The sequence below is a fragment of the Pleurodeles waltl genome, chromosome 4_1, assembly GCF_031143425.1.
Source record: "Pleurodeles waltl isolate 20211129_DDA chromosome 4_1, aPleWal1.hap1.20221129, whole genome shotgun sequence".
In the NCBI taxonomy this organism is placed as follows: Eukaryota; Metazoa; Chordata; class Amphibia; order Caudata; family Salamandridae; genus Pleurodeles; species Pleurodeles waltl.
Genome location: NC_090442.1, coordinates 36,662,368 through 36,686,163, shown reverse-complemented (window position 1 = coordinate 36,686,163; position 23,796 = coordinate 36,662,368). Strand labels below are relative to the sequence as shown.

General features: G+C 44.2%; 1 protein-coding gene and 1 long non-coding RNA gene across 6 annotated transcripts in view; one reads left to right on the top strand and one right to left on the bottom strand.

The window, feature by feature from the left end:
* Positions 1-7,026: 7,026 nt before the first annotated feature.
* On the bottom strand, positions 7,027-23,640 carry LOC138287335 (zinc finger protein 135-like). 2 transcript variants are annotated; one of them, XM_069227691.1, is made up of 3 exons: positions 23,535-23,640; positions 13,297-13,403; positions 7,027-10,197 (listed from the first exon to the last, which is right to left on the bottom strand). In XM_069227691.1, the coding sequence occupies exon 3, from the start codon at positions 9,646-9,648 to the stop codon at positions 8,260-8,262; it is 1,389 nt and encodes a 462-aa protein (XP_069083792.1). In that variant the 5' UTR covers positions 9,649-10,197; positions 13,297-13,403; positions 23,535-23,640; the 3' UTR covers positions 7,027-8,259. The 2 variants fall into 2 exon arrangements, with proteins under 2 accessions (XP_069083792.1, XP_069083793.1); XM_069227692.1 differs by having other exon boundaries at positions 23,205-23,633.
* Positions 23,553-23,796, top strand: part of LOC138287339 (uncharacterized) — a 130,113-nt gene continuing 129,869 nt past the window's right edge. For 2 of the 4 annotated variants that reach the window (XR_011202198.1, XR_011202201.1), the window contains exon 1: positions 23,658-23,724. This is a non-coding gene — a long non-coding RNA (uncharacterized lncRNA). Of the gene's footprint in view, positions 23,725-23,796 lie in introns of all 4 variants that reach the window. The other 2 variants (XR_011202204.1, XR_011202199.1) reach the window with 2 other exon arrangements.

Genomic DNA, 23,796 nt, shown 5'->3' with positions numbered 1-23,796 from the left:
ACTAAGGGAGGTCACTGACCCACACACTGTGTGATAACCAGGCTGGGCACAAAGCTTCTCTCCAGAAGAGTGATGGATCATTAATGGAAGTCACTGACCCACACACTGTGTGATAACCTTCTATTATTTTAGAAAAGTTTCATTCGAGTGGAGAAGTTTTTATTCTTAATATCAGTTGTCCTTCCATTCAGAATCTGTTATTCATTTCTTTGTCTAACATTTTCATCCTGTGCTTAACCCAAGGCTGCACACAATATTTACCTGGTATTGACAATCCAAAGGGTACATTGTCTACCCTACACGGAAAAATATGTGTTGTCACATCAGGGAAGTTCTTAAAACAACAGATATGTTATTATAAAACATCACACTGCCCACCCCATCTTAGAGGGGACATTCCAGCCAGCTTGCCAACTCGTGCTGCACGTCGTCGCAGTTTCTGCTGAAACTTTCTGTTTCCTCTGTGTCTACGAGGACTCCTAGCAGACTAACAGACCTCTTCCTTACCTCTGAACACAGGTATGGGGAATGAGCTTCCTTCCTTGGACTAGATGGGGGGATTAGGGCTATCACTGCTATTTGCTCTTGTTAGACCTGACAGCCTTAGGTTGGTCATTCCCCAACTTGTTGTCTGCATCCCTCCACTTTTCTGACACTATTTATGCTGGTTTTAGGACTCTGCACCCTTTACCACTGCTAGCCAGTGCTAAAGTCCATATGCTCCCTCCCTTAAACATGGTAACATTGGTTCACCCCCAATTGGCATATTTGATTTGCTTATAAGTCCCTAGTAAAGTGCACTACATGTGCCCAGGGTCTGTAAATTAAATGCTACTAGTGGGCCTGCAGCACTGATTGAGCTACCCACATAAGTAGCCCCTTATCCATGTCTCAGGCCTGCAATTTGCAAGGCCTGGGTGTGCAGTTTCACTGCCACTTCGACTTGGCATCTAAAAGAACATGCAAAGCCTTAAACTCCCCTTTTTCTACACATGTCACCCCTAACGTAGGTCCTAGGTAACCCATAGGGCAGGGTGCTCTGTAGGTAAAAGGCAGGACATGTGCATATGTGGTTTATATGTCCTGGTAGTGAAAAACTCCTAAATTCATGTTCCACTACTGTGAGACCTGCTCTTTTGATAGACTAGCATTAGGCCTGCCCTTATATACTTTTTGAGTGGTAGCTTCTGATCTGAAAGGGGTATCCAGGTCATATTTAACAAGAAAATCCTGCTTATTGGTGAGGTTGGACTTTATATTAATATTTTAGAAATGCCACTTTTAGAAATTGAGAACTTCTCTGCACTTAAAACCATCTGCTATTAATATTTTAGAAATGCCACTTTTAGAAATTGAGAACTTCTCTGCACTTAAAACCATCTGCACCTTACATCCTGTCTCCAATCAACGCCTGATCTTTGCTGGTTGACAGCTCCTTTGTGCATTTCACCCAGACAACCCCAAACACAGGACACTCAGTCACATCTGCATTCATCTGCATACTGAATGGGTCTTTGTGGGCCAGAAGGGTGAAGGGCCTGACACGTACATTTCAAAGGCCAGTGGTCTGCCCTCACACAAAGGACTGACAACCCCCACTTGGACCCTAGCAGACAGGACTGGGCTAAAAGGGAAACTTGTGCACTTTAAAACCATTCTTTGAAGGCTCCACCACTTCAACAGCATTTTGGGTATATAAACTGGTTCTCTGACCCCAGCAACCCAGACAGTTCTGGAGCTGCGCCTGAACTCTGTCAGAAGGCCTGCCTGGCTGCCCAAAGGACTCTCTGGACTGCTTTGCTGAGAAAGACTGCTGCCCTACTGTTGCCCTGGTGGCCTCTGACTGTGCTGGAAGGACTCTGCCTCCCCCCAAAAGTGCTCTCCACAGGATTGGATTTAGCTTGCCTCCTGTTCTGAAGTCTCAGGGACATCAAAGATTTGAACTACTAGCTTTTTGCTAGTACCCGACTACAGTGACTCCAGAACAACTTCAGCGATGCTGCAGCCTGCTTGGTGGACCTTGCTGCATGAAACGATCGTGCCTTGAAATGCAAGTCCGACGTTGCCGCGACTCCGATGACATCACTCAGGGTCATTGCGACACTGCAAAGTCGACACATCACGTCCTGATGGACTGGAACCAGCGACCCTGCCGGGTCACACGGAACTGAAGCATCGGGGCGCCGATCTCCCCCTGCAGCAGAGAACTGACGCCTCTTTCCTCGAAAGCTGTAAAGGACCGACGCCGCACCAACTTCAGCAACACCTTTTTTTGACTCTTCGTTTTCAAAAGGTACTGTACCTGGGGGTCCATGTGACTCTGTGACCTGCACTGGTGGTGTCGGATTGTTGGGAACAGCTCCATCAACTACGCCACGATAGCCCCAGTTGGAGCTATTGTGTTTCTAGGCACTTTAGTTGGATTTAATCTCTAAAAATTCATAACTTTGCCTGTGTACATTGGAATTTGCTTGTTTCAACTGTATTTTATTCAGATAAATATTCTCTATTTTTTCTAAACCTGTGTGGTGTCTTTTTGTGGTATTTTCACTGTGTTATGGTATACGTTCTGCACCTATACTTTACACATTGCCTTCTAAGTTAACCTTACTGCTCAGTGCAAAGCTACTGTCCCAGTTAGCACTGCAGCCCCAACGCCATCAACACCAGCCCTCCTGATTTCATCATCAGCCCGACTACCCCTGCACTGACCTCGTGAACAGATGCCTGCAACACCACAAACCAGACCTCCTCATAAGGATCATGATGCCCTGCATTTCCAATGTACTGTTTGCGGGTCTTCCCGACACCGTAGCTGGCCCACGATGCCGCAGCTGGCCTAATCTGTTGGATTTGCCTTGATAATATCACAAAATAAAATGATGGACAGAGTGTTGAAACGTTTCAAACACTTACCCCCAGTCACAGATCTAAGTTTAAACCATTATTATTTTGCTTGCCACGTCACCCCAGTTTGGATCCAGCTATATGCAAATCAGTCTTGACCCTGCTCCCAACGGGAGCAGTCCAGCCCGAACTTCCAAGCTAGGTCCTTCCTGGACAGGATTCAAGCATCCTGGGACCAGTTTCAGGGTATCACCCTTCATCAGCCAGGCTAGCTTGAATCCAGTGGTGCAGCAAGCAAGGGACCCACGTCTAGGCATACCCTAGCCACTTTGGGCACCCAAGGCAATATCACAAAATAAAATGATGGATGGAGTGTTGAAACTTTTCAAACACTCACCCCCAGTCACAGATCTGGGTTTAATCCATTGTTGTTTTTCTTGCCATGTCACCCCAGTTCAGACCCAGCTATATGCAAATCAGTTTTGACCCTGCTCCTAATGGAACAGTCCAGCCTGAACTGCCAAGCCAGGTCCTCCCTGGACAGGATTTTAGTATCATGGGACCAGTTTTAGGGTATCACCATTCATCAGCCAGGCTAAATTGAATCCAGTGGCGCAGAAAGCAAGGGACTCACGTCTGGGCGTGGGGGCACACAAGGAAATATCACAAAATAAAATGATGGACGGAGTGTTGAAACTTTTCAAAGACTCCCAGTCACAGATCTGGATTTGCCTTGATGCCTTTCAAAACAAACATCTCTTAGAAAAAATTGTGTCAATTGATCCTTGCCCTTAAGTGGACACGGAAAGCCTATCACCACCTCTCCAAACATACTCCAACCACAATAAACTTTTCACCTGTAGGAGGTACTCCATGATATTAAAGAGATAAAGGAAAGAAACATCTGTCTGTCCCGCATGCAGACACACCTTCTCTGAACCCTGCACCCTTGTTGTACAGTGCAGTCACCCCAACAATACCATTTGAAGAGACAATACAATGTCGCCATAGCCTTTTGGGCTAATCACTTCCAAAAAAGATGTCAAAGGCCACTTCAATGTCATTATACACATGTGGAAACCACCTTCACCACAAACACCTAGAAGAACATCTCCAAGCGCCTCCCTTAAAAGAAGGCCCAGATCACCATGCACATATCTGATCTGTCTTCATACACTACAACATCACCTGCATCACCATCTCACTCCTCTTCCAGAGTATTACCAATACAATATCACCTTCCATGAGGTACTAGTAGAAGAGCAACCAAGCTTAACATATTCCGTGAAGCACCTCAGTCATCGGTATCTGTAATTCTGGAAACATTACAATCTAGAACAGCACCCCACCCTCTGTTACAATTAGTCTCAAGACTTTGAAGACTGGCAGAGGATAAGCTTCTCACTCAACAACTCCGCGTCTACTGAAGAAATAGAAACCACCACAAAAAGATCCAGAAAATCTAAAAATAGTCCCAAAGCCTGATTCAGTCATTGTCACAGCTGTGAGATGAAAACATCCTTCAGATCCTGAATCAACTGCTGCTCCTGAGAGAGAAAGCAAGAGAATTGGTATCACTAGGAAGGAAATGTGAGGAACAGCATCAGCACATTGGAAAAACGCAATTGTGACAATACTTCTTGGGAAAAACCTTAGGGAGATGATTATGATTTGTAATTAGTGCTGCAACTTATAATTATAGCCCTCTTTGGCCAACATATGGTCAAAAAGGTGCTCCGTATCAAGTGGAAACTCTAACATCTGTTGGGATTGAAGAAGCATTCTGTAAACAGTACAGTCCAAAAGAACGTTGTTTTTTCCAGCACAGACTGCAACATCAAAAATGGCCTTAGCAATAAAAGCAAGGGGAGGATCAGCAACACCAATGTCGTATCAAAGTAAGAAACTGCCACTTCCCAGAAACTCATATTCTAGAGGGAGAAACTCATCTAGCAATTTCCAGTGATTCTCTAACAGCCCCGCTGATAGTTATCCACTCTTATGGGGGAAGTGCTGGCATTCCACTTGGAAGAGTGGAAAACAAAAACAGACAAATGGATACTCAACATTATAGAAAGGGGCTACTTAATCCGCTTCAAAATCAACACTTAATTTCTTCCTCTTGCTGCTGGAGCAAGAAACCTGTATCCTACAGAACAACTAAATCAGGCACAATAGAACCTTTGCATCAAAGAAACAAAGGAGTTTACTTCAGTTTTCTAGTCCCCAAAAACAATCCAACATCATCCAGTATTTGATCTGTGTTTTCTTAACAAATACATTCAAAAGGAAAACATTCAGAATGTTGGCACTTCTACAGTTTCATCCACACCACAAAGGAAACCATTGTCTCTGAGACGAACAATATGGATACCTGAATGCACCCCAGGTTTGTATGGCTACACTAAAAGAAGCGAAATACCCATCCATGTTATGCTCTCAAATGGTAAAGATTTTGTATATGATAGCACACTAAAGGACAAAACCCAACTTCTTGTCAAGACAAAGCTTTGTTTCGTTATCCACTGCATCATCCAAAAGCCAAGTTACAAATCTGTTCCATAAAGTGCATCCTGTGGCTTTCGTTCTTTAAATTACCCACCCTAAAACATTTTCTAGAAGTTCTTAAAAAAAGTCTTCCCTCGTGTTAAAAATGCACTTCCAACTTAGGAGTTATATCTGGTACTGTCAAAATTAATGGCTCCTACTTTTAAATACATTCATACAGCTACTTTGCAGCATATTTCATGGAAAACTAAACTGTCTTTTGAATTGCTGCCACTTCAACTAGAACTGTCAGTGAGTTCCATGATTTATCTTTAAGAAAGCATTAATTGTTTTTCATTTGAATAGGGCAGTTTGAAGAAAGCATCCTTCATTCCTGGCTAAAGTTGTCTCAGAATTCCACTTCAAACTGACCATTACTTTCCCAACCTTCTTTCCCAAGCCCTCTAAACCAGCAGAAAGAGCTCTTAATTAGTTAGATATCAGAAGGGTTCTTCTTTATTTTTGTTAGATGAAACCAAGGACATCAGAAATACAAATCAATTCTTTATAAATTATGGTCACATAAGAGAAGAAATGGCTACTTTAAACAATCTATATCTAGTGGCATGCATGTCATTATGCTACCACCGTTCAAACAAACCAACTATTGCCAGGCAAACCCAGAGCTCATTATAGAAGAGAAAAAGCAGGTCCTACGTCATGAATAACAAATGTTTTCTGTTGTGGGCATATGTAGAGCTGCAGCAAGGAAATCTATCCACACCTTCGCCAAACACTATTGTTTAGAGTTTGATAATCAAGCAGAAGCTAGAGTAGGTGAAGCAAGTTCTATAAAACTTATTAAATAAGGTTCTTTACGTTTCTGTTCTGCTGGACTATAAATTACCAATCGCTTCGTCAATGAGTTAGCTTGCTATTCTAGTCTAGCATTTATGACGATCAATAAAGACCCTACAATGCAAAAGAAAATGTTTTGCACCTGTAGTCCTGGTTCTTCATCATAGGAATGTTCAGTGAATCCATAAATGACCCCTCACTGACTGTACTTTTTAAAGGATGGGTGTGGGAGTATCTCTATATACATATGTACATAAGCATCTCTACTTTACGTTAAGGCTTAAAAAGAACTGGGTCTTGAAGGTAACTGCAAATACTACATATTAATAGGTGTTCTGGGACACTGCAGGGAATTATTCTACTGTTTAGGAGTATCAAAGAAGATCCTATGAAGCAGAACCAGAACTACTGGTAGGTGGCCCTTTATTCAATGCACTATTATTCCTAGTGTCAATTTTACAGTTAGCGTGATCAAGTGTGCTTGGATGTTTTTCTTTCTACATCTATTTCATAGACACTTTAATTCCTTTTATTCCACATTGTGCTAAACTCACAATGTCTTTCCTGGTTTTCATGGTTTCTTCCTGCAACATGTAGAGAAATTAACAATTGTTGGGAAAATACACTGTTGGAAATTACCATCTTTTGCAAGACATCCCCCAGGTTCTTGCTGAACCTGTTTTGGTGGCTTTAGGATTCTGTGCACTTTACTCCTGCTAACAAGTGATGAAATACTTGCCCTCTCCCTTCTCAACATAGTAAAATTGGTATGCACCTGTAGTGCTTTCCTCTTATCTAGTTTCTAAGCACTAACATAACACACTAGAAATGCACTTGTGAGGTCAAAGAAGACTTTTATTGTTGTTAATTCTTCACCAACCACAATTTTTATGTATGACGAATTAGTAGCTTTCAAGCCCGCGTTAATCAAACAAAATATATCAGTTTGCAATATACACAGCAGGTTATATTTATAAGATATTGAATGCAAAGCAAAACAAATACTTCACCGTGTGGGAAACTATTTACAGCTTCATCTTTCTAAGGTCTGCAAGCTGATGACCCCTGTCAGCCGCGAGAAAGAGATTCATCTACCCACACGGGATTGCTGGCAGCTGGCGCCAAGCTCCAGCACGAGGTCCGGCAGATTCAAATCTAACTCTCTGCAGCCTGTTACATTTGTTACAAAGGTGTGCCCCCTCCTCTCAGACCTGGGAAACTGAGCAAGCCTTTTGGAGACTGGCCAGGTCTCCAAGACTACTCCTGTTCCCAAGCTCAAGCGAAGAAAAACAACACCCATGTACTCTCTCTTATCATGTCTAGTCTACTGTGAGAAAAACATCTTGGTTCTCTGGTGCAAAAACACAGCTTGGAAAAATACAGCTTGGATTCTCAACTGCAATGTCTAACTCCACGTTAAAGGCAATGGGCAGCTAACCTAAATATCAAATGCAATGTCTAGTGTCATGTCAAAGCCAATAAGCATCTAAGCTGAATACAAAATGCAATGTCTTATATCATGTCAAAGCCCATAGGCAGCTGAGCTGAATACAAAATGCAATGTATAATATCATGTCAAAGCCAATAGGCAGCTGAGCTGAATATAAAATGTAATATATGATATCATGTCAAAGCCAATAGGCAGTTAAGCTGAATACAAAATGCAATATATAATATCATGTCAAAGCCCATAGGCAGAATATCTAATAGCATGTCAAAGTCAATAGGCAGCTAAATTGAATACATCATGTCAAAGCCAATAGGAATGCAATGTCAAAGCCAATAGGCGGCTAGACTGGATACAGCATGTCAAAGCCAATAGGCAGAATACAGAATGTAATGACTAATGCAATGTCAAAGCCCATAGGCGGCTAAACTGAATACAGAAAGCAATGGCTAATGCCATGTCAAAGCCCATAGGCGGCTAAACTGAACAAAACATACCATGTGCTACTGGTGAACATTGAGCAACTAATATGCGCAGTGGTGAAACACAAAGTCATTGGTCAAAACAAAATTTAACAAATGGCAGTACAGCACCTAATTGGCACATTTAATCCATTCTATTTACTCAGTGATGGTGTGTGTTCGTTGATGTCTTTGTAGGCTCGATAACCAACTAAAGCTCTTCACACATTCACTACAATGGTATGGTGTTTCCCGTGTGTGTGATCGCTGATGGCTGTTTAGGCGTGATAAAGAATTAAAGCTCTTCACACATTTGCTACATTTGAATGGTTTTTCTCCTGTGTGTGTTCGATGATGTTTTCTTAATGTTGAGAAACAACTAAAACTACCACTGCATTCACTGCAATGGTATGGCTTTTCCCCAGTGTGTGTTCGTTGATGTGCTTGGAGTATGGAATAACTACTAAAGCTCTTCACACATTCACTACAATGGTATGGTTTTTCCCCCGTGTGTGTTCGCTGATGTTGTTTTAGGCTTGGTAAAGAACTAAAGCTCTTCACACATTCACTGCATCTGAACGGTTTTTCCCCAGTGTGGGTTCGATGATGTCTTTGTAGGTGTGTTGAGCGACTAAAGCTCATCACACATTCACTGCACTTGAATGGTTTTTCCCCTGTGTGCGTCCACTGATGTCTTTTTAGGATTGCTAACTGACCAAAGCTCTTCACACATTCACTGCACCTGAATGGTTTTTCCCCTGTGTGAGTTTGATGATGTGTTTGTAGCTGTGAGAACTTCCTAAAGCTCTTCACACATTCACTGCACCTGAATGGTTTTTCCCCTGTGTGAGTTTGATGATGTGTTTGTAGCTGTGATAACTGCCTAAAGCTCTTCACACATTCACTGCACCTGAATGGTTTTTCCCCTGTGTGTGTCCACTGATGTCTTTTTAGGGTTGATAAGTGACCAAAGCTCCTCACACATTCACTGCACCTGAAAGGTTTTAACCCAGTGTGTTTTCGCTGACGCGCTTTTAGTTGTCCAGAGTGAATAAGGCTCTTTGCACGCTCACTGCACTTGAATGACTTTTCCCCAGTGTGTGTTCTCTGGTGTCTTTGTAGGTTTGATAAATTACTAAAACTCTTCACACATTCACTGCACTTAAATGGCTTTTCCCCAGTGTGTGTTTGCTGATGTCTTCGTAGGTGTGATAACAGCCTAAAGCTCTTCACACATTCACTGCACTTGAATGTTTTTTCCCCTGTGTGTGTTTGCTGGTGCCTTTGTAGTGCTGATACATTAATGAAGCTCTTCATACATTCACTGCATTTGATTTTTTTTTCTGCTGTGTGCGTTTGCTGAAAGTGCTTTAGTTCTGATGACAAACTAAAGCTCTGACTGCATGTGTATGCTTTTTCTTTCTTGGTTGTGTTTGGGTCAGGTATACATTTTTCTACATCCTGTGGCTGAGTTTCCTGAAGGGCCAACATGGTTGATAAAGCACTTGTGTTATTCTCACACATTTTGCACACTAGATCCACATGCATAATATGTGTAAGGCTTCTATTTTGGTTGACTGTCTTTAAATGGGACAATGGTTTCCCATACTTGCGGGTAAAGATCCTTTCTTCTCCTGTTTGTGGAAACAGGGTCAGTTCTCTGTGTTTTATTTAGCAGAAGCCTCCTTCCTTTACCCTTCAGTGTTGTGCTTTTCTCTGGTTGCTGTAGTCTGGACAGAAAGGGTTTACAATACACCTAGAGCATTGGATGGTGGTCTTTTATCATTCTAGAAAGCAGAGAACAGCTGTAGTCACCCCACACTGATCCCACGATCAAAGCTAGTGGTTGACACCAGTTTATACAGGAGGTGGTTTGTCAGTGTTGTTGCCTTAATTTTGTAGAGGTCACTTCTTATAGCCACTGACTTGGCCTTGACTCCTTCTTCCAGGATCTGTCAGTTTACGTTCAGGTTCCTCTGTCGCTGATTGCACTGATATTGTCCTGAATACTGGATCTCATTATTTATGACAGCTTTTACAGATTTACAGCATTATCTTCATTATATATAATCGTTTTGTGCATTCAAGACTTGTTTCCTGTTGGATGTAAAGAGAATGAAAACTGCTAAATGGAATATTTATCTGGTTGTAAAAGTCATCTCTTCTTTACCAATGTTAAAACTTATACCATACACAAATATTTAACTAAAAGTTCTGTTGAGCACATCCCATCTTTACTTCAGAAACAATTGATAACTACCAGTGTTCACAAAGTAATGCACATGGACAAGATTTCATTTAAAGAAGAACAAATTGTGGAAACAGAGATAGATCAGGACATGATGCTGTCACTTACGTTTGAGGAAGTGTAGCATAAATGTAACTCTTCAGGAAGTGTAGAAAAAAGGAAACTCTTCAGGAAGTATATAACAAAGAAAACTCCATTCACACTCCTCTTCACAATCCTTTTTCTGTTCACACTGGATCCTCTGAAGTGCCAACACCTTTCTGTGCATTGCACACACACACACACACACACACACACACCTATGGTTGCATACTCACTCTACAGGGCTCACTGTTAGCCAAAGCACGCAGCGACTCGTTGTCTGCACAGATCCGAAATCAGATAACGGTCTGACAGTCAAACGGCCATGGTTGGCAATACAGGAATCACAAGATTCATTTTGAGACGTTCACCTGGTAGATACAAACAGGAGGTGCACAGGCAGGTGCTTATGAGGTACAAACAGAGGAGGCGCACAGGTAATGTGCCCTGACAGCGCACCCAGTTTAGTCTTTTGTAGTGATGAATTCCAATGGGTTCTGGGTCTTTAATTACTACATTTAACCTGGCTACTGTCTAGACAAACCAAGGAAAGTAATACACAATACTCAAACTCTTCATAAGGCCGATCTCCAGACTGTAGTTACCAAACTCTTCACCAGCATACTAGCCCAAAGACTGCATCCACTCATGTCACACCCAACAGATCCAGCCCAGACTGGTTTTTATTCAGGCTGGCATTGCTATGGTAATAGTAAAAAGACATTGCACCTCACAGATAAGGTAGAGGGAACAATAGACGAAGAAACATTGTTTGACATGGATCACTGCCCAAACTGGGGTAAGATCACAAAATTACTCTTCATACAGGCCAGTCTCCTGAATGTGAACACTCAAGTCTTCACAAGAATGCTAGCCCATGAGAGAAACTTGCCTGAATTTGGCTCAATCTTTCTTAGATGGATCTTTAACAACTATCACACTCCACACAGAAGAGGTAGCATAGACGGGGCCATGTCACTACCAATAAACATACTCAGGCATAAGACAGGACAGCCCTCTCTCTCCCTTCCTTTCCCCTCTGTATATAGAGCAGATGGCAGAGTGTGAGGTGCAACACAAACTTTACAGGAAAAAAGATCATCAGGAAAAACCACCGACTTGCCCTATAAACTGACAACATCTTGGTGTTCTTGAGCAACCCAACAAAGTATCTTCTTATGAAAGAAATGGATCGCTTTAGCGAGGTATCAGGCTTTAGCATTTATCTTCAACAAACTAACAAAGCCAGTAGGTCTTGCTTATGTGAGACCTAATAGCTTTGTCAATGTCTTTTAGCTATGTTGTACAGCAGCGCAGGGCAGCACAGCTTGGCTAAAATTAGAAAAATAGTGCTGTGATGCAGCATAGGGCTTTGTTTCCTGGCAGGAGGGGTAGGGCAGGCTTGATAACATGAGTGGGGCAACAGGGCAAGTGACAACACAGGAGGGAGCAGAGGGATTAGGCAAACAACACAATGCAGGAGGGCAGGGAGATGGGGCAAACAACAACAAAGCAGGTGAGGCGGAAAGGGGTCAGGAAGTAAACGAGGCAAGCAAGTTAATCAGGGAGGATGGTGGGGGGACGGAACAAGCAACTCAGCCCATGAGTGGAGCAGTAGGCCCAGAGCAAACAGGAATAAAGGGGCAAGCAACGATGACAAGTCAAGCAAAAGCAACGGAGCAAGCAACGGAGCAAGCAACTGGACAGGCAAGCAGCAACAACTCAGAAGGTGGAGTGGGACAACAGGACAAACAAAAGAATGCTTTGGGAAAGGGCAAGCATCACAATATGGGAGAGAGGAAAGCAATATAACAAAGGAGTGATAGGGCAACCAACAACAGGAAGATAAATAAATGACCTCTGAATTCTGAAAGCGAGCAACAGAAGGACACACAGTGGGCAAGGAAACAGTACTTGAGTCAGGCCCCAGGGCAGAGGGCAGCATACGAAGAGGTAGTGACACGGCAAGTGCAAAATAAAGAGAAGCAAAGAAATAAGAATGATGACAAAGCTAACCAATAGTTTACAATGGATGAGCTTTAAGCCCCCTGTAACTGAACAAAATGTCTCACAAGACCAACATACTGGCAAAGACGATACCTTGTTCCCCACTACATATATTTATCTACACAAACACAGCTGAGAAGAGGGTTAGAAGAGGGAGCAGTGAGGAGCGGTCTTCCTAGGAGGGTGATCAGCTGGGGGTATTATGAATGGTACACACAAGGTGTGGCGTCCCATAGAAAACAGCAATATGTAGGGTTACAATTATCACTGTAATGATTTACCCCATCAGGGCTAGGGTTTGTCCTTATCAGGATGCACAGACCACTAATTAATTTCATTGGACTTGTGGGATGATTAAGCCAAGCTAGTCCACAACATTTTTTTTTTTAATCTTACCATTGATACAACCAACTAACATTAAAACAGTCTACAGGTTATTTATAGGCAATTTTAGCTATAAATCACCCAGTCTCCAATTTTTTACTTCAAACACGTAGCAAACAGATAAAAGCATTGTTCTTTCGACCACGCACATAAAAAATAAAACAAAAATCTCCAAAAAACTGCTCCTTTGGAGCCCATTGCTTAGTGTACACCACAATCAACATGGAGCACGACCGGATGATGAAGCATGACTCCTCGGTAGGTGAGGGTCTGAGCATCTGATAAGCATAATCCCTGGACCTAATGAGATAAATCATTATAAGGATAATTGTAGCCCCACAAATTCATGTTTTTTCCAGAACACCACACTTTGTTGTGTACACTTATGACTTAGGAGGAAGTGTGATAGACCATCATAATCCTCTCTGTCCCTTGATATTAAGAGTTATTCCCAGTGATATACCAATATGACTTACCAGATGCAAGACGTGCGGAGTTTGGCAGCTCTGAAGATTTACTGATAGAACCTCTGGCATATGACTCCGCAGGTGGTGTGTGGTAAAAAGGCTGTGGTGATCTGCAGCTGAAAAAGAAACACAATCACTTTATTCAGAGATGGATATACATATTCTTTGATGGGCAGATCATACTTCATGTTTTGTCATTAAACTAAAACAAGGAAACGCCACAGCACAAGAAGAGAAACTGCTGGATTGGTGGCAGAGGGCACAGACGGTAACGTACGGACTTGTGTGGTAGACCACTAGAAGCAGGGAGGACATCTTGCAAGGAACTAGATTTTTCTTTAGAGGATCAACCTTTTTCGAGACTTTGTGGCAGCCATTTTTAGCAATAGCTATAAAACTCAAGCGTGAATGCTTAACAGGTTGCAGTTCTCACAATAAATCCTGCTGATGCTGTATTCTTTTCTAGAGTTGTAAAAACATTTCTGCATTGACTTTGAATCTAGAGCAGCTTGTGTAAAGAATTGACAACAGTGAGACATTCCAGATATTGAGAGATTTAGTGAGAGAGCTGAAATATTGACTTCTGGGAATGAGCGAGAAACCAGTGTGTGCTTAGAGCAGTTGACCTCTGGACCCCAATGGCCACATGAAAAGATAGTTGAACCAGTGAGCGTGGAGACATGAAAAGTTAAAAACCACAATAATGCTTCGTCACATGTGGCACAAGAAGCGTTTAGAGAGGGAAATGCCTGACCTGTGACATGGAGGAGTCAGAGAGATCATCTTTGTGAAAATCAAAATTTAAGGGATACAAGTGCAGTGCAATGAATCGGAGCTGGAAAAAGTGCTGGCCAGAACAGGAGCTGTCAGGTCCAAGATCTGGTGAGACATTTTATTGGTGTCCACTACATTGCAACTGAATAACCAAGTCATTCCTTTGAGTAATTGACTCACAAGGGCAGTGAAGTAGTAAAGACAAGCAGTCAAGGCATGCCGTGGCACCGAATGGAGATCACACACAGTGCAACATAGTAAAACACACACAATACGGTCACTGTCCAGCCAGAGCTACAACATCAAGACAACTAGGACTTTCATCAACAGGTAAAAAAAGGAGCAGCTAAACATATACTGAAGGTGTTGACACCCCCCTTTGGGCAGAGATACCCCCCCCATAATTTACCACTTATCTTCTTTATGCACATACAGTTGGCGTTTGACATTACATAGAACTCGTGTCTAAAGCTAACCTCGGGCATAGTACTCGGGCAGTGGTAGAAAAATCCACTCGACCACACGCATTGGTGAGTCTTATTTGATTAGGTCGAGCTATTTTTAATACTTACTCGTCCCCTCTGGCGAGTTGAAACTGAACAGTTGTTCTGTTCAGTTGAAAAGTGGAGGGGCAATAAAAGATGCATTTAAATGTTGTTCTTATGTCACATTTGGTATGTGTTCAAAGACAGAGGTCAAAAGTCAGTTTTTCTTACAATAAATTTTTCTTCTGACTGCAGAGTTCCAGGACTTTGTAAGGTGACCTGCTGCTTAGAATGTAAGATAAAAGGATTTAGGGTGTCAGGTTTTTCCTAACACGCAACATTTAAATGACTAAGGCCCTCATTTGGACCTCGGCAGTCTTTTTGCAAGACCGCTAAAGTTCTGCCAGGCCGAAGACCGCCAGTGCAGACAGTCTCCCGACAAGCGTATTATAACTGCTAGCAGCCCTCTGCCCTTTTTCGGACGGAGAGCCGCCAGCAGCCATACTGGCGGTCGGCGGTGAAGAAGAGGCTGCTCCACGTCATCACAACACCGACCACCGAATCACAACCCAGGATTCGGCGTGGCGATGTTCTGGTGACGGGGTGCTGGCGGCGGAGCAAGTGAGTGGAGAGGTTTTTGGACATTGCTTAGAAAGTTACTGTGTGTGATGACAATATGTTACCACATCATGGTTTAGTAATATATTTATTAAAAGTGAGTGTTTAAACAAACTGAGGAACACTCCTGCCCTGATGGCAATGTTGTAAGTAAACTAAAAGAAGTCCTAGGTTATGTGGGCTAGACCTCATGGGTATGTGGGCAAGATTCTTGTGATGCATGCAGCAAACTTTAGTCTACTTAAACAAACAAAAGAGTTTTTTTGTACTGCAGAAATGCTGAGCTAACTTATTTGAAGGTGCAATCATATGTGAGAATTAAGAAAAAGGCGACTCTGTAAACTATTTGCCTAGGATCACACAATTGAGACCCGTTTACGGGTCAAGTACATTACAGTTAGGTCGAGTAGATTATTTAAGTTACTCGACCTGCGGGTCTAGTATCATTTTTATGATTTTTTTAGCCCTGTCGGGTGCTCTCAGAATTCTTTGAGACTCAGTAGGTCTTTCTACAACATTTACAAACAAAACTAGTCAATGAAAAGTGGTGCCTAGTAGAAACTGGCCAACTCATTGGGTCCGAATCCCTGCTACCATGTTTTCAATTCTGAACAATCTAAAATCTAAAAACCATTTGGGTCCCACCCAAGTAACCTATGTGTGTTTTATGGTGTCAAAAGTCTCAGTGTTCAGTCAGAAAGCCATTTATGGTCTTATACCTATGTTTACTGCTGTAAATGGCTCTACTGATTCCTGACAGCTATTTTCAAAATGATCCCTTCCAGGTTTAAATGATTTAACACTGTGTAATTCTCGTCAAGCACAGTTTTACTCACTGTTAAATGTAGAGCAAAAACTGGGAAGTGGGAGGAGCAAGGTGTAGTTAGCGTTGACAGTTTGTGAATGATCACAAACTTGTGAGCATTTCGCAAACTTCAGTGTGACTCTTTCCAAAGCTGGAAATTGTTAGAGATTTGCTTCAGAAAAATGCTGGAGTAACTCTCCTTCCAGGGTGGGAAGAGAAACGGCTCACCAACCAAACTTGGTAGCACATAAAAGGAGTTTCTCCAGGAGAAAATGGTGAGATGGCAATAAGCACTGTGACAATGCATGTCACTAAAATGTTATGTTATGCGTATTTATACAGAACACAATTCACCTGACAGGGTATCCTGGTACTGAAAACAAGAACTACATGAGCTGTGCCTGGTTGTCCATTTCTTGCAAAATTCACAAACTGAGGAGGCAGCTCTGGTATAAAGGGAAAGGTTGTCTTGGGCGTTAGGAGCGTAGGAGAAGACACAACTGCCGGATGTGGTAAGCGGGGGAAGTGTGTGATTGGGAGTCCCGGCTGAGCGGAAGTGTCTAGAGGGCTGTGGAAGTTTATGTAGTTGTTGCGATACGTGGGGGCCAATGTGTGCACGAGGAGTTTGAAGAGTGCTCGTTTGTTGATTGAGAGCCAGGGGAGTTCTTTGAGGTTTGGGATGATGTGGGTTCAGGGAGTAGTTTTTTATGGCCTTACACCTTCTGTGAACAGACATACATAGAATGCATTGCCGTAGTCCAGCTTGCTAGTGATAAAGGCTTGGGTGACGGCTCTGTGAGTGTGGGTAGGGAGCCATTTGGAGAGCTTCTTGAGCACCATGAATGTGTGGAAACAGGAGGCAGGGGCTGCCTTCACTCGGCCAGTCATAGTGAGTTGGTTCTCTATTACTAGTCCACGGTTTTTAGCATGGATTGCAAGGAGGGCTGTAGGTCCAAGTTTGGTAGGCCATTTTGGCAATCATAACTACTTCCATCTTTATTGCTTTGAGCTTGAAATGGTTAGCTTTCATCCATTTGGCATCTTCTGCCATGCCTGTGGAGAAACAAATCTTGTTGTTTGGCATTTTTTCAGAGACGGAGGGTATCTGGGGATCTGCAGCATAGGATATAACATTGACTGCATTCACACGGATGTTAGTGAGTGGCACAATGTAGGTGTTGAACAGGTTAGAGTTGAGTGAAAAGCCTTGAGGAACTTTGCAGATGAGGTTGGAGTCTTCTGAGATGAAGAGAGCCAAGCTGACAGACTGGGTGTAGCTTGTAAGAAACAAGCAGATCCAGCAAAGTCTAGGTCCTTGGATGCCGGCTTTATGCAGTCGTTCGAATAGGATGTGGTGGGAGATAGGTCGAGTAGGATGAGGGCAGAGGTCAATCAATTGTAGAGTGTGGCTACTTACCCGCAAGGGTATCCTGGTGCAAGGGTTCTTGCTGGGATCAGTCAAAAAGCCAGGTCTTGAGTCCCTTTCTGAATTCTGGGAAAGAGGATGATGTTCGTGGTGAAGGGAAAGGTCATTCCAGGCCTTGGAAGCGAGGTAGGAGAAGGCTCTTCAGAGGATGCCGGGAGTGTGTGAGAAGGAGGCAGAGTGCAGGTGTCTGGAGTGTCTGGTGGAAGTTCAGGCGGTGGTTGATGTATGCTGGTCCTTGGTTGTGGAAGACATTGTAGGTGTGTGTCAGCATCTTGAATTGGTATCTTTTCTGAATGGGGAGCCAGTGAAGGTTCATGAGTTGGGGGGTGTTGTGGATCAGTTTGGGAAGGTGGAGGATGAGTCTTGCAACTGAGTTCTGTATCATCTGGAATCTCTTCAGGAGATGGGTGGTGAGTTCTGTGTAGAGTGTGTTGCTGTAGTCCAGATGGCTGGTGACTAAGGCTTGAGTGGTGGTTTTCCTGGGGCTGATGGGGAGCCATCTCAAGATCTTTCGGAGCATGCAAATGATGTGAAAGCAGGCGGAGGAGACTGCGTTTCATGGTGAGTTTGCTGTACAGGATGATGCAGAGGTTGCGGGCTTAGTCTGTCAGTGTGGGTCCAAGCTTGGAGGGCCACCAGTGTTATTCCACAAGGCAGGGTTCTGACGTCTGCATGTTTCCATCTGTCGGAAAAGGCAACCATGGTGATGCATTGAGAATGAAGGCAAGATTGCCACTGATTTCCTTGCTCCCGCTGTTGAAGGAATATTGAGGGCAGGGGTCCACGGGTGCTCCAGAGTGGATGGAGTTCATGATGGCTGTGGTAATCTGTGTGGTGAGCTGTTCCCATGAAGTGAGGGGTGGTTGAGGGTGGCGTTGGTTGGTGTGAGGAGGTTGTAGATGTCGGTGGGTTAGGGTTCAAAGTTACTGTACATGGTTGATATCTTGGTGTGGAAGTAGACCGTCAGCATGTCACGGAGTTCCTGGTAAGGGGACATTTAGTTTTTGGTGTCTGACAGGCAGGAGAACTCTCTGGCGATGCTAAAGAGTTCCTTGCTGTGGTTGGAGCTTGCTTCAATGCGGTCTGCTAGGGCAACTCTTTTCGTGCCTTTTAGGCGTTGGTAATATTGGTTGGGGGCTGACTTGAAGGTGGCTTGGTATGTGGGATCTCTGCTAGTGTGCCACCTTCTTTCTGGCAATTTGCAGTTGCGTTTCATTGTCCTGAGTTCTGGTGTATACCGACTGGCTTGTTTGGTAAATCTGCTGGTCTTGGCTGGCTTGATGGGGGCAACTCTGTTGATGCAGTTGGTGATCCAGATGGAGAAATTCTGGATGGGATGTTCAAGGTTGGTTGCGGATTCGGGCCAGGTCGTATTGAAGGCATTCATCCATTGGGTCTCTGTCACTTTATTCCTGCTGCAGTGGGAGGAACTGGGGACCTGGTGTTGGTGCATGGGGATCCTGCGATGGGGAAGTGGATAATGGCGTGGTCTGAGCAGGTGACTTTGGAGACATGACTGTACTTAGCTCTGTCGCTGGCCGTGAAGATAGGGCCCAGCGTGTGCACTGCGCTGTGTGTGGGGTTGGTGACCAGTTGGGTGAGGCTGATGTTGCTCATGCTTTCCAGGAGTTTGACTGAATTTGCATCTTTGGGGTCATCGAGGAAGATGTAGTGCTTGGAGTCAATGGCATGTGGGGCGATGAAATTGGGGATGGCTTTGCAGAAGCCAGGGCATGTTCAGTGAAGGTCTATAGGTGAGGGTGCCTCTGATGGTAGTTTTACCACTGGTTTGGAGTTGGAAGTTTAGGTGTTCCAGGTTTGGTATGATGTTGTCTTCACTGGTGGTGCAGCAGTTTCTTTGTGTACCAGAAAGGTAGAGGTGTTTCCTCTGTCATATGTTGTCTGTTGTGGAGATAAGAGCGGGCCTCTCTTGTGCCTGAATCAAGAATGAGGTGGTTGAGAGGGTCAAGTCATTGAGGTTGGTGGCAAGACGTTTGTCTTTTCCATAACATTAGCTGGGCAGGTTAGCAGCCAGATGAGCTGATAGTTGGTGAGCATCTCTGTGTCCATTGAAAGTTTCTTGAGGAGGGGTGGGAGGTACTGTGGCATGTTTGCAGGCATCCGGCACAGTGTCCTTTGGTGAAGACGTAGTTAAGGCAGGAGTAAAAGGACACTCTGCAGTGTATGGCTTTGTTTTTGGCCTTCCCAGACAAGTTTCAAATGCTTCGCAATGATGGGCTTGGTGCTTAGAGCTGACAGCTACTTTTGACACTGCTGAATGCTTGATATTGGTCAACCGTCCTTCGGCGACAGGTATTTTTGCCTAAATTTTCAATGCTTCTGCTTCTTTCTGTGTGGGTGCACATGGGTTGCTGCTTCTCTGCCCTTCTAGTCAGCAATGTAGGTGATAGTGTATGGAGCAGTCCATGGTATGTTATGTCTCACCCTTTCTCTTTAATCTGCATGTGGCACTACTGAGGGGTTTTCCACTCCTTTAGTTTGACGGTATCACCCTAAGCCGATGACATAGCATTTTCATAGCTGGAATGGAAGTCTGACAATTGCACTAGTTTTCTGGGGGTCTGCCTGACACCCATTCAAGTGCTAACGACTACTAAAACTTTAAAGATGTGTTACTACTGGAAAAGTTGATGTCAGTATTCACCATGATACGTTCACATATAAAAAGAAACTGCATCATTATTATCAGATTCGCCCATCAGATTATGAACTCTCCCTCGACAGGCAGGCACTTAGGCCTGAAGTTACTGCCTGACAGGTCACAGGTGGAGCAGCAGCATGTAGCCCACAGACAAATGTACGAACAGGAAATCTATATCAATCCCACAGATAATCACAGCGACACCACTATGGACCCAAGAGATTGGCCCCAATAAAACACATGTGGCCGGAGGGGTGCGCAAATTCCCAAATTACCATAAAGTCAGATGCTACATGAAGTTAGGAATACTTAGCCAATCAGAACACAGCATGCCATGAACACACGCCCCTCAGGCCAGACATCTGGACACATTACTCACTGGCCCTCATTGTGTCCATGCAAGGTCAAGGACTACATGCATATGTTAACAGGACCTTATTTATGACTCCAAGACAACTGGTCCGATTGCTTACCCAGCAAGGAATGTTGTAATTGTTTTATTCCACCCAAAGAAATGTATAAAACCCCGCTCAGATGGATTGTACACTGAGAGACAGTCCTCAGACCCCGTTTCTGTAACTGCTCTTCTGGCCATAATGTGTAATTAAACGAACCGTTCCTGTTTTGCCAAACACCTCTTGTCTTTTGTTTTTTAAGATAAATTCACATTTGAGCAACAACACTATAAGGGGCATATACCGTGTGTGCTTTGCACCCTGCACCATTTATTTCTAATACTAAACAAGAGAATCTGCGCACATTACGCTGTGTTTTACTTACATTGTAGGGAGAGCTAACAGAAGAGGAAATCTCTGCACTGCACTACTTTTTAATACACTCCAAGGAGGCACTTACAGTAGAAATTGGATTTGTAACTACACCAGGGTCATGTGGGTGTGACCTGCTTCAAATAGGAAGCCCTGTTTTCATCTCTGAGAGACTCCCTTGTTTACGAGCAACATATGGAACAGAAACAAAATTGTTGTTCTTGTGTTTTACAACTGTGGATCCTTAGAATGATTCTGGCATTACTCCCCACTCCTAAGAGAGTGGAAGAGGTAAGAGCATTTATTCCTATCAAGTAGACTATCCATCTTGGCATATTGAAGGCAGGGATGGGAAGACTACAGCAGACTCAGGGTATATCAGTAATGCAGATGCTAGTGCTGCAGAAATGTCATCATGTCATTTCACTGGTTCCCAGGAAAAAAACACTTTACAATCCTCTGTCTTATTCATTAGGCCTTTTACAAAGTACAGAGGTACAAGTTGGTGCCCCACACTCTTACATGGCTTCTGCGATCCAGCCAACAGGCCGGAACTCGTATTCCTTTTTTCCAGAGGACTAGATGTAGGCGGAGGATCTTCAGTGATCTGGGTCACCACCTTTGTAATGGGCTATCTTTGGTACCCTTGACTCATCCCTTTCCATTATGAAGTCAGAGTTGCTTCAGGAGCAATCTTACAATGTACTTATGCTGCTGAAGCGCTGTCCTGTTGGTTTGTGCTTTGACTGTCTGCTTTAAGTCCATGAGTCTGTCCTTGGTCCACTAGTGCCAGGACACCTGTGGTCACAGTATGATCAACAGATAAAGCATTTCTACAGCTCCAGGGCCCTGGATGAAAAAGTAGTGCAGTGCGCACAGATTTCTCAAAGTTTAATAAGACAGTATGCACAGATTTTTCATAGTGCAATAGGAAGCAGTGTGCACAGATTTCTCACAGTAAAGTAAAATGCACTACACCATGCACAGATTCCTCATAGTGCAGTAAGATATAGTGTAGTGACTTAGGCTCCTCATAGTGAAGCATAATGCAGTGAAACATGCACAGATTCCTTATAGAGCTGAAAGATACAGTGCATAGATTCCTCACCGTGCAGTAAGATGCAGTGCACAGATTTCTCACAGTGCAGAATGATGAGTGCACAGATTCCTCACAGTGCAGTAAAATGCAGTGCAGCGTGCACAGATTCCTCACAGTACAGTAAGTTGCAGTGCAGTGTGCACAGATTCCTCACAGTGCAGTAAGATGCAGTGGTGTGCCCAGATTTCTCACAATGCAGTAAGAGGCAATGAATTGACACAGATTCCTCATAGTGCAGTAAGAGGCAGTACAGCACACATAGACTCCACACAGTGTAGTAAGATGCAGTGCAGTGCACAGATTCCTCACAGTGCAATAATGTGCATTACAGTTGCATTGATTCCTCATAGTGCAGTAAGATGCAGTGTGAACAAATTCCTCACAGTGCAGTAAGATGCAGTGCTGCGTGCACAGATTCCTCATAGTGCAGAAAGATGCAGTGTGGAATGCACATATTCCTCAGAGTGGAGTACGATGCAGTGCAGTGGCACATATTCCTCACAGTGAAGTAAAATGCAGTGCAGTGCACAGATTCCTCAGTGCAGTGTCACATATTCCTCATAGTGCAGTAAGATGTAGAGCAGAGCACTGATCCCAGTGCATCAAAATTCTCACAGTATAGTAAAAAGCAGTGCCATTTTCACAGACATCCTCTTCCGTCAATGTCCCACAAAGTGTAGTAAAAAGCAGTGCAGTGTGTCCAGATTCCTCACAGTGCAGTAAGATGCAGTGCACTGTAAACCAACTCCTCACAGTGCAGTAAGATGAAGTACATGCACAGATTCATCACAGTGCAGTGTACAGATTCCTCATAGTGCAGTAAGAGGCAGTACATTGTAAACAGATCGATCATAGAGCGAAAAGATGCAGTGCAGTGCAGATTCCTCACAGTGCAGAGCAGCGTGCACAGATTCCTCACTGTGCAGTAGGACGCAGTGCAGTGTGCAGAGATTCCTCACAGTGCAGTAAGATGCAGTGCACAGATTCCTCACAGTGCAGTAAGATGCAGTGCACAGATTCCTCACAGCGCAGTAGGATGCAGTGCAGTGCACAGATTCCTCACAGTGCTGTAAGATGCAGTGCAGTGCTCAGATCCCCTCTTTAACACAAATGATGACCACAAACACCCCCAGGGCTGGAAGGAAAGCCCCCCTCCCCCCCCCCCCCCCCCCCACCCCCTGATAGAAGAGCCCAGCTCAGCCCGGCTCCTGTCAGAGATTTCCTCCAGGATTATTTAGTCTATTTCTACAAACACAGCAGAAGGTGCTGACAATCTCCTACCTGAGCAGAAACCTGTGCAGACATTTCCAGGCCCCCTCCTCCTCCTGGGGCTGGGTAGGGGGGGGGGGGGTGCAGGTGCAGATTTGGAGTCTGAGGGGGCCTGTGAGGGTCTGAAGGTGAAGATACCTGCACAGACCTTCGGGGGCTCTTCCTCCTCTGCGGGAGGCTGGACACAGAGGGTGAAGGAGGCTGAGACCCGCTGCTTGTGTTGTGCTATCTCTGCCGCCGCTGACCTCGAGCCTCTTACATTCTCTGTCCGGAGGAGATCGTTTCAGCTTCTGCTGCTTGTTCTGACTCTACCGCAGCTGACCCAGAAGTTATTCTACTCACATGCCTGGGAGGGGTTCACCAGGTTCTGCTCCTTCTCTGCCTCTGCTGGTGGTGACCGGACATTATTACACTTACAGGAACGTATCAGCTTCCGCTTCTGGTGCTGTCCCTGCCCTTCGTCACCCGGAAGTGAAACTGTTCACCAGTTCGTTACACAAGGACAGGTGAGGGTTTCGAGGTCACAAAGGAGGTGAGCCTTTGGGAGGCGGCAGGAGGGAGGAGGGAGAGGGAGGAGGCAGGAGGAAGGGCCAGGAGTGGAGGG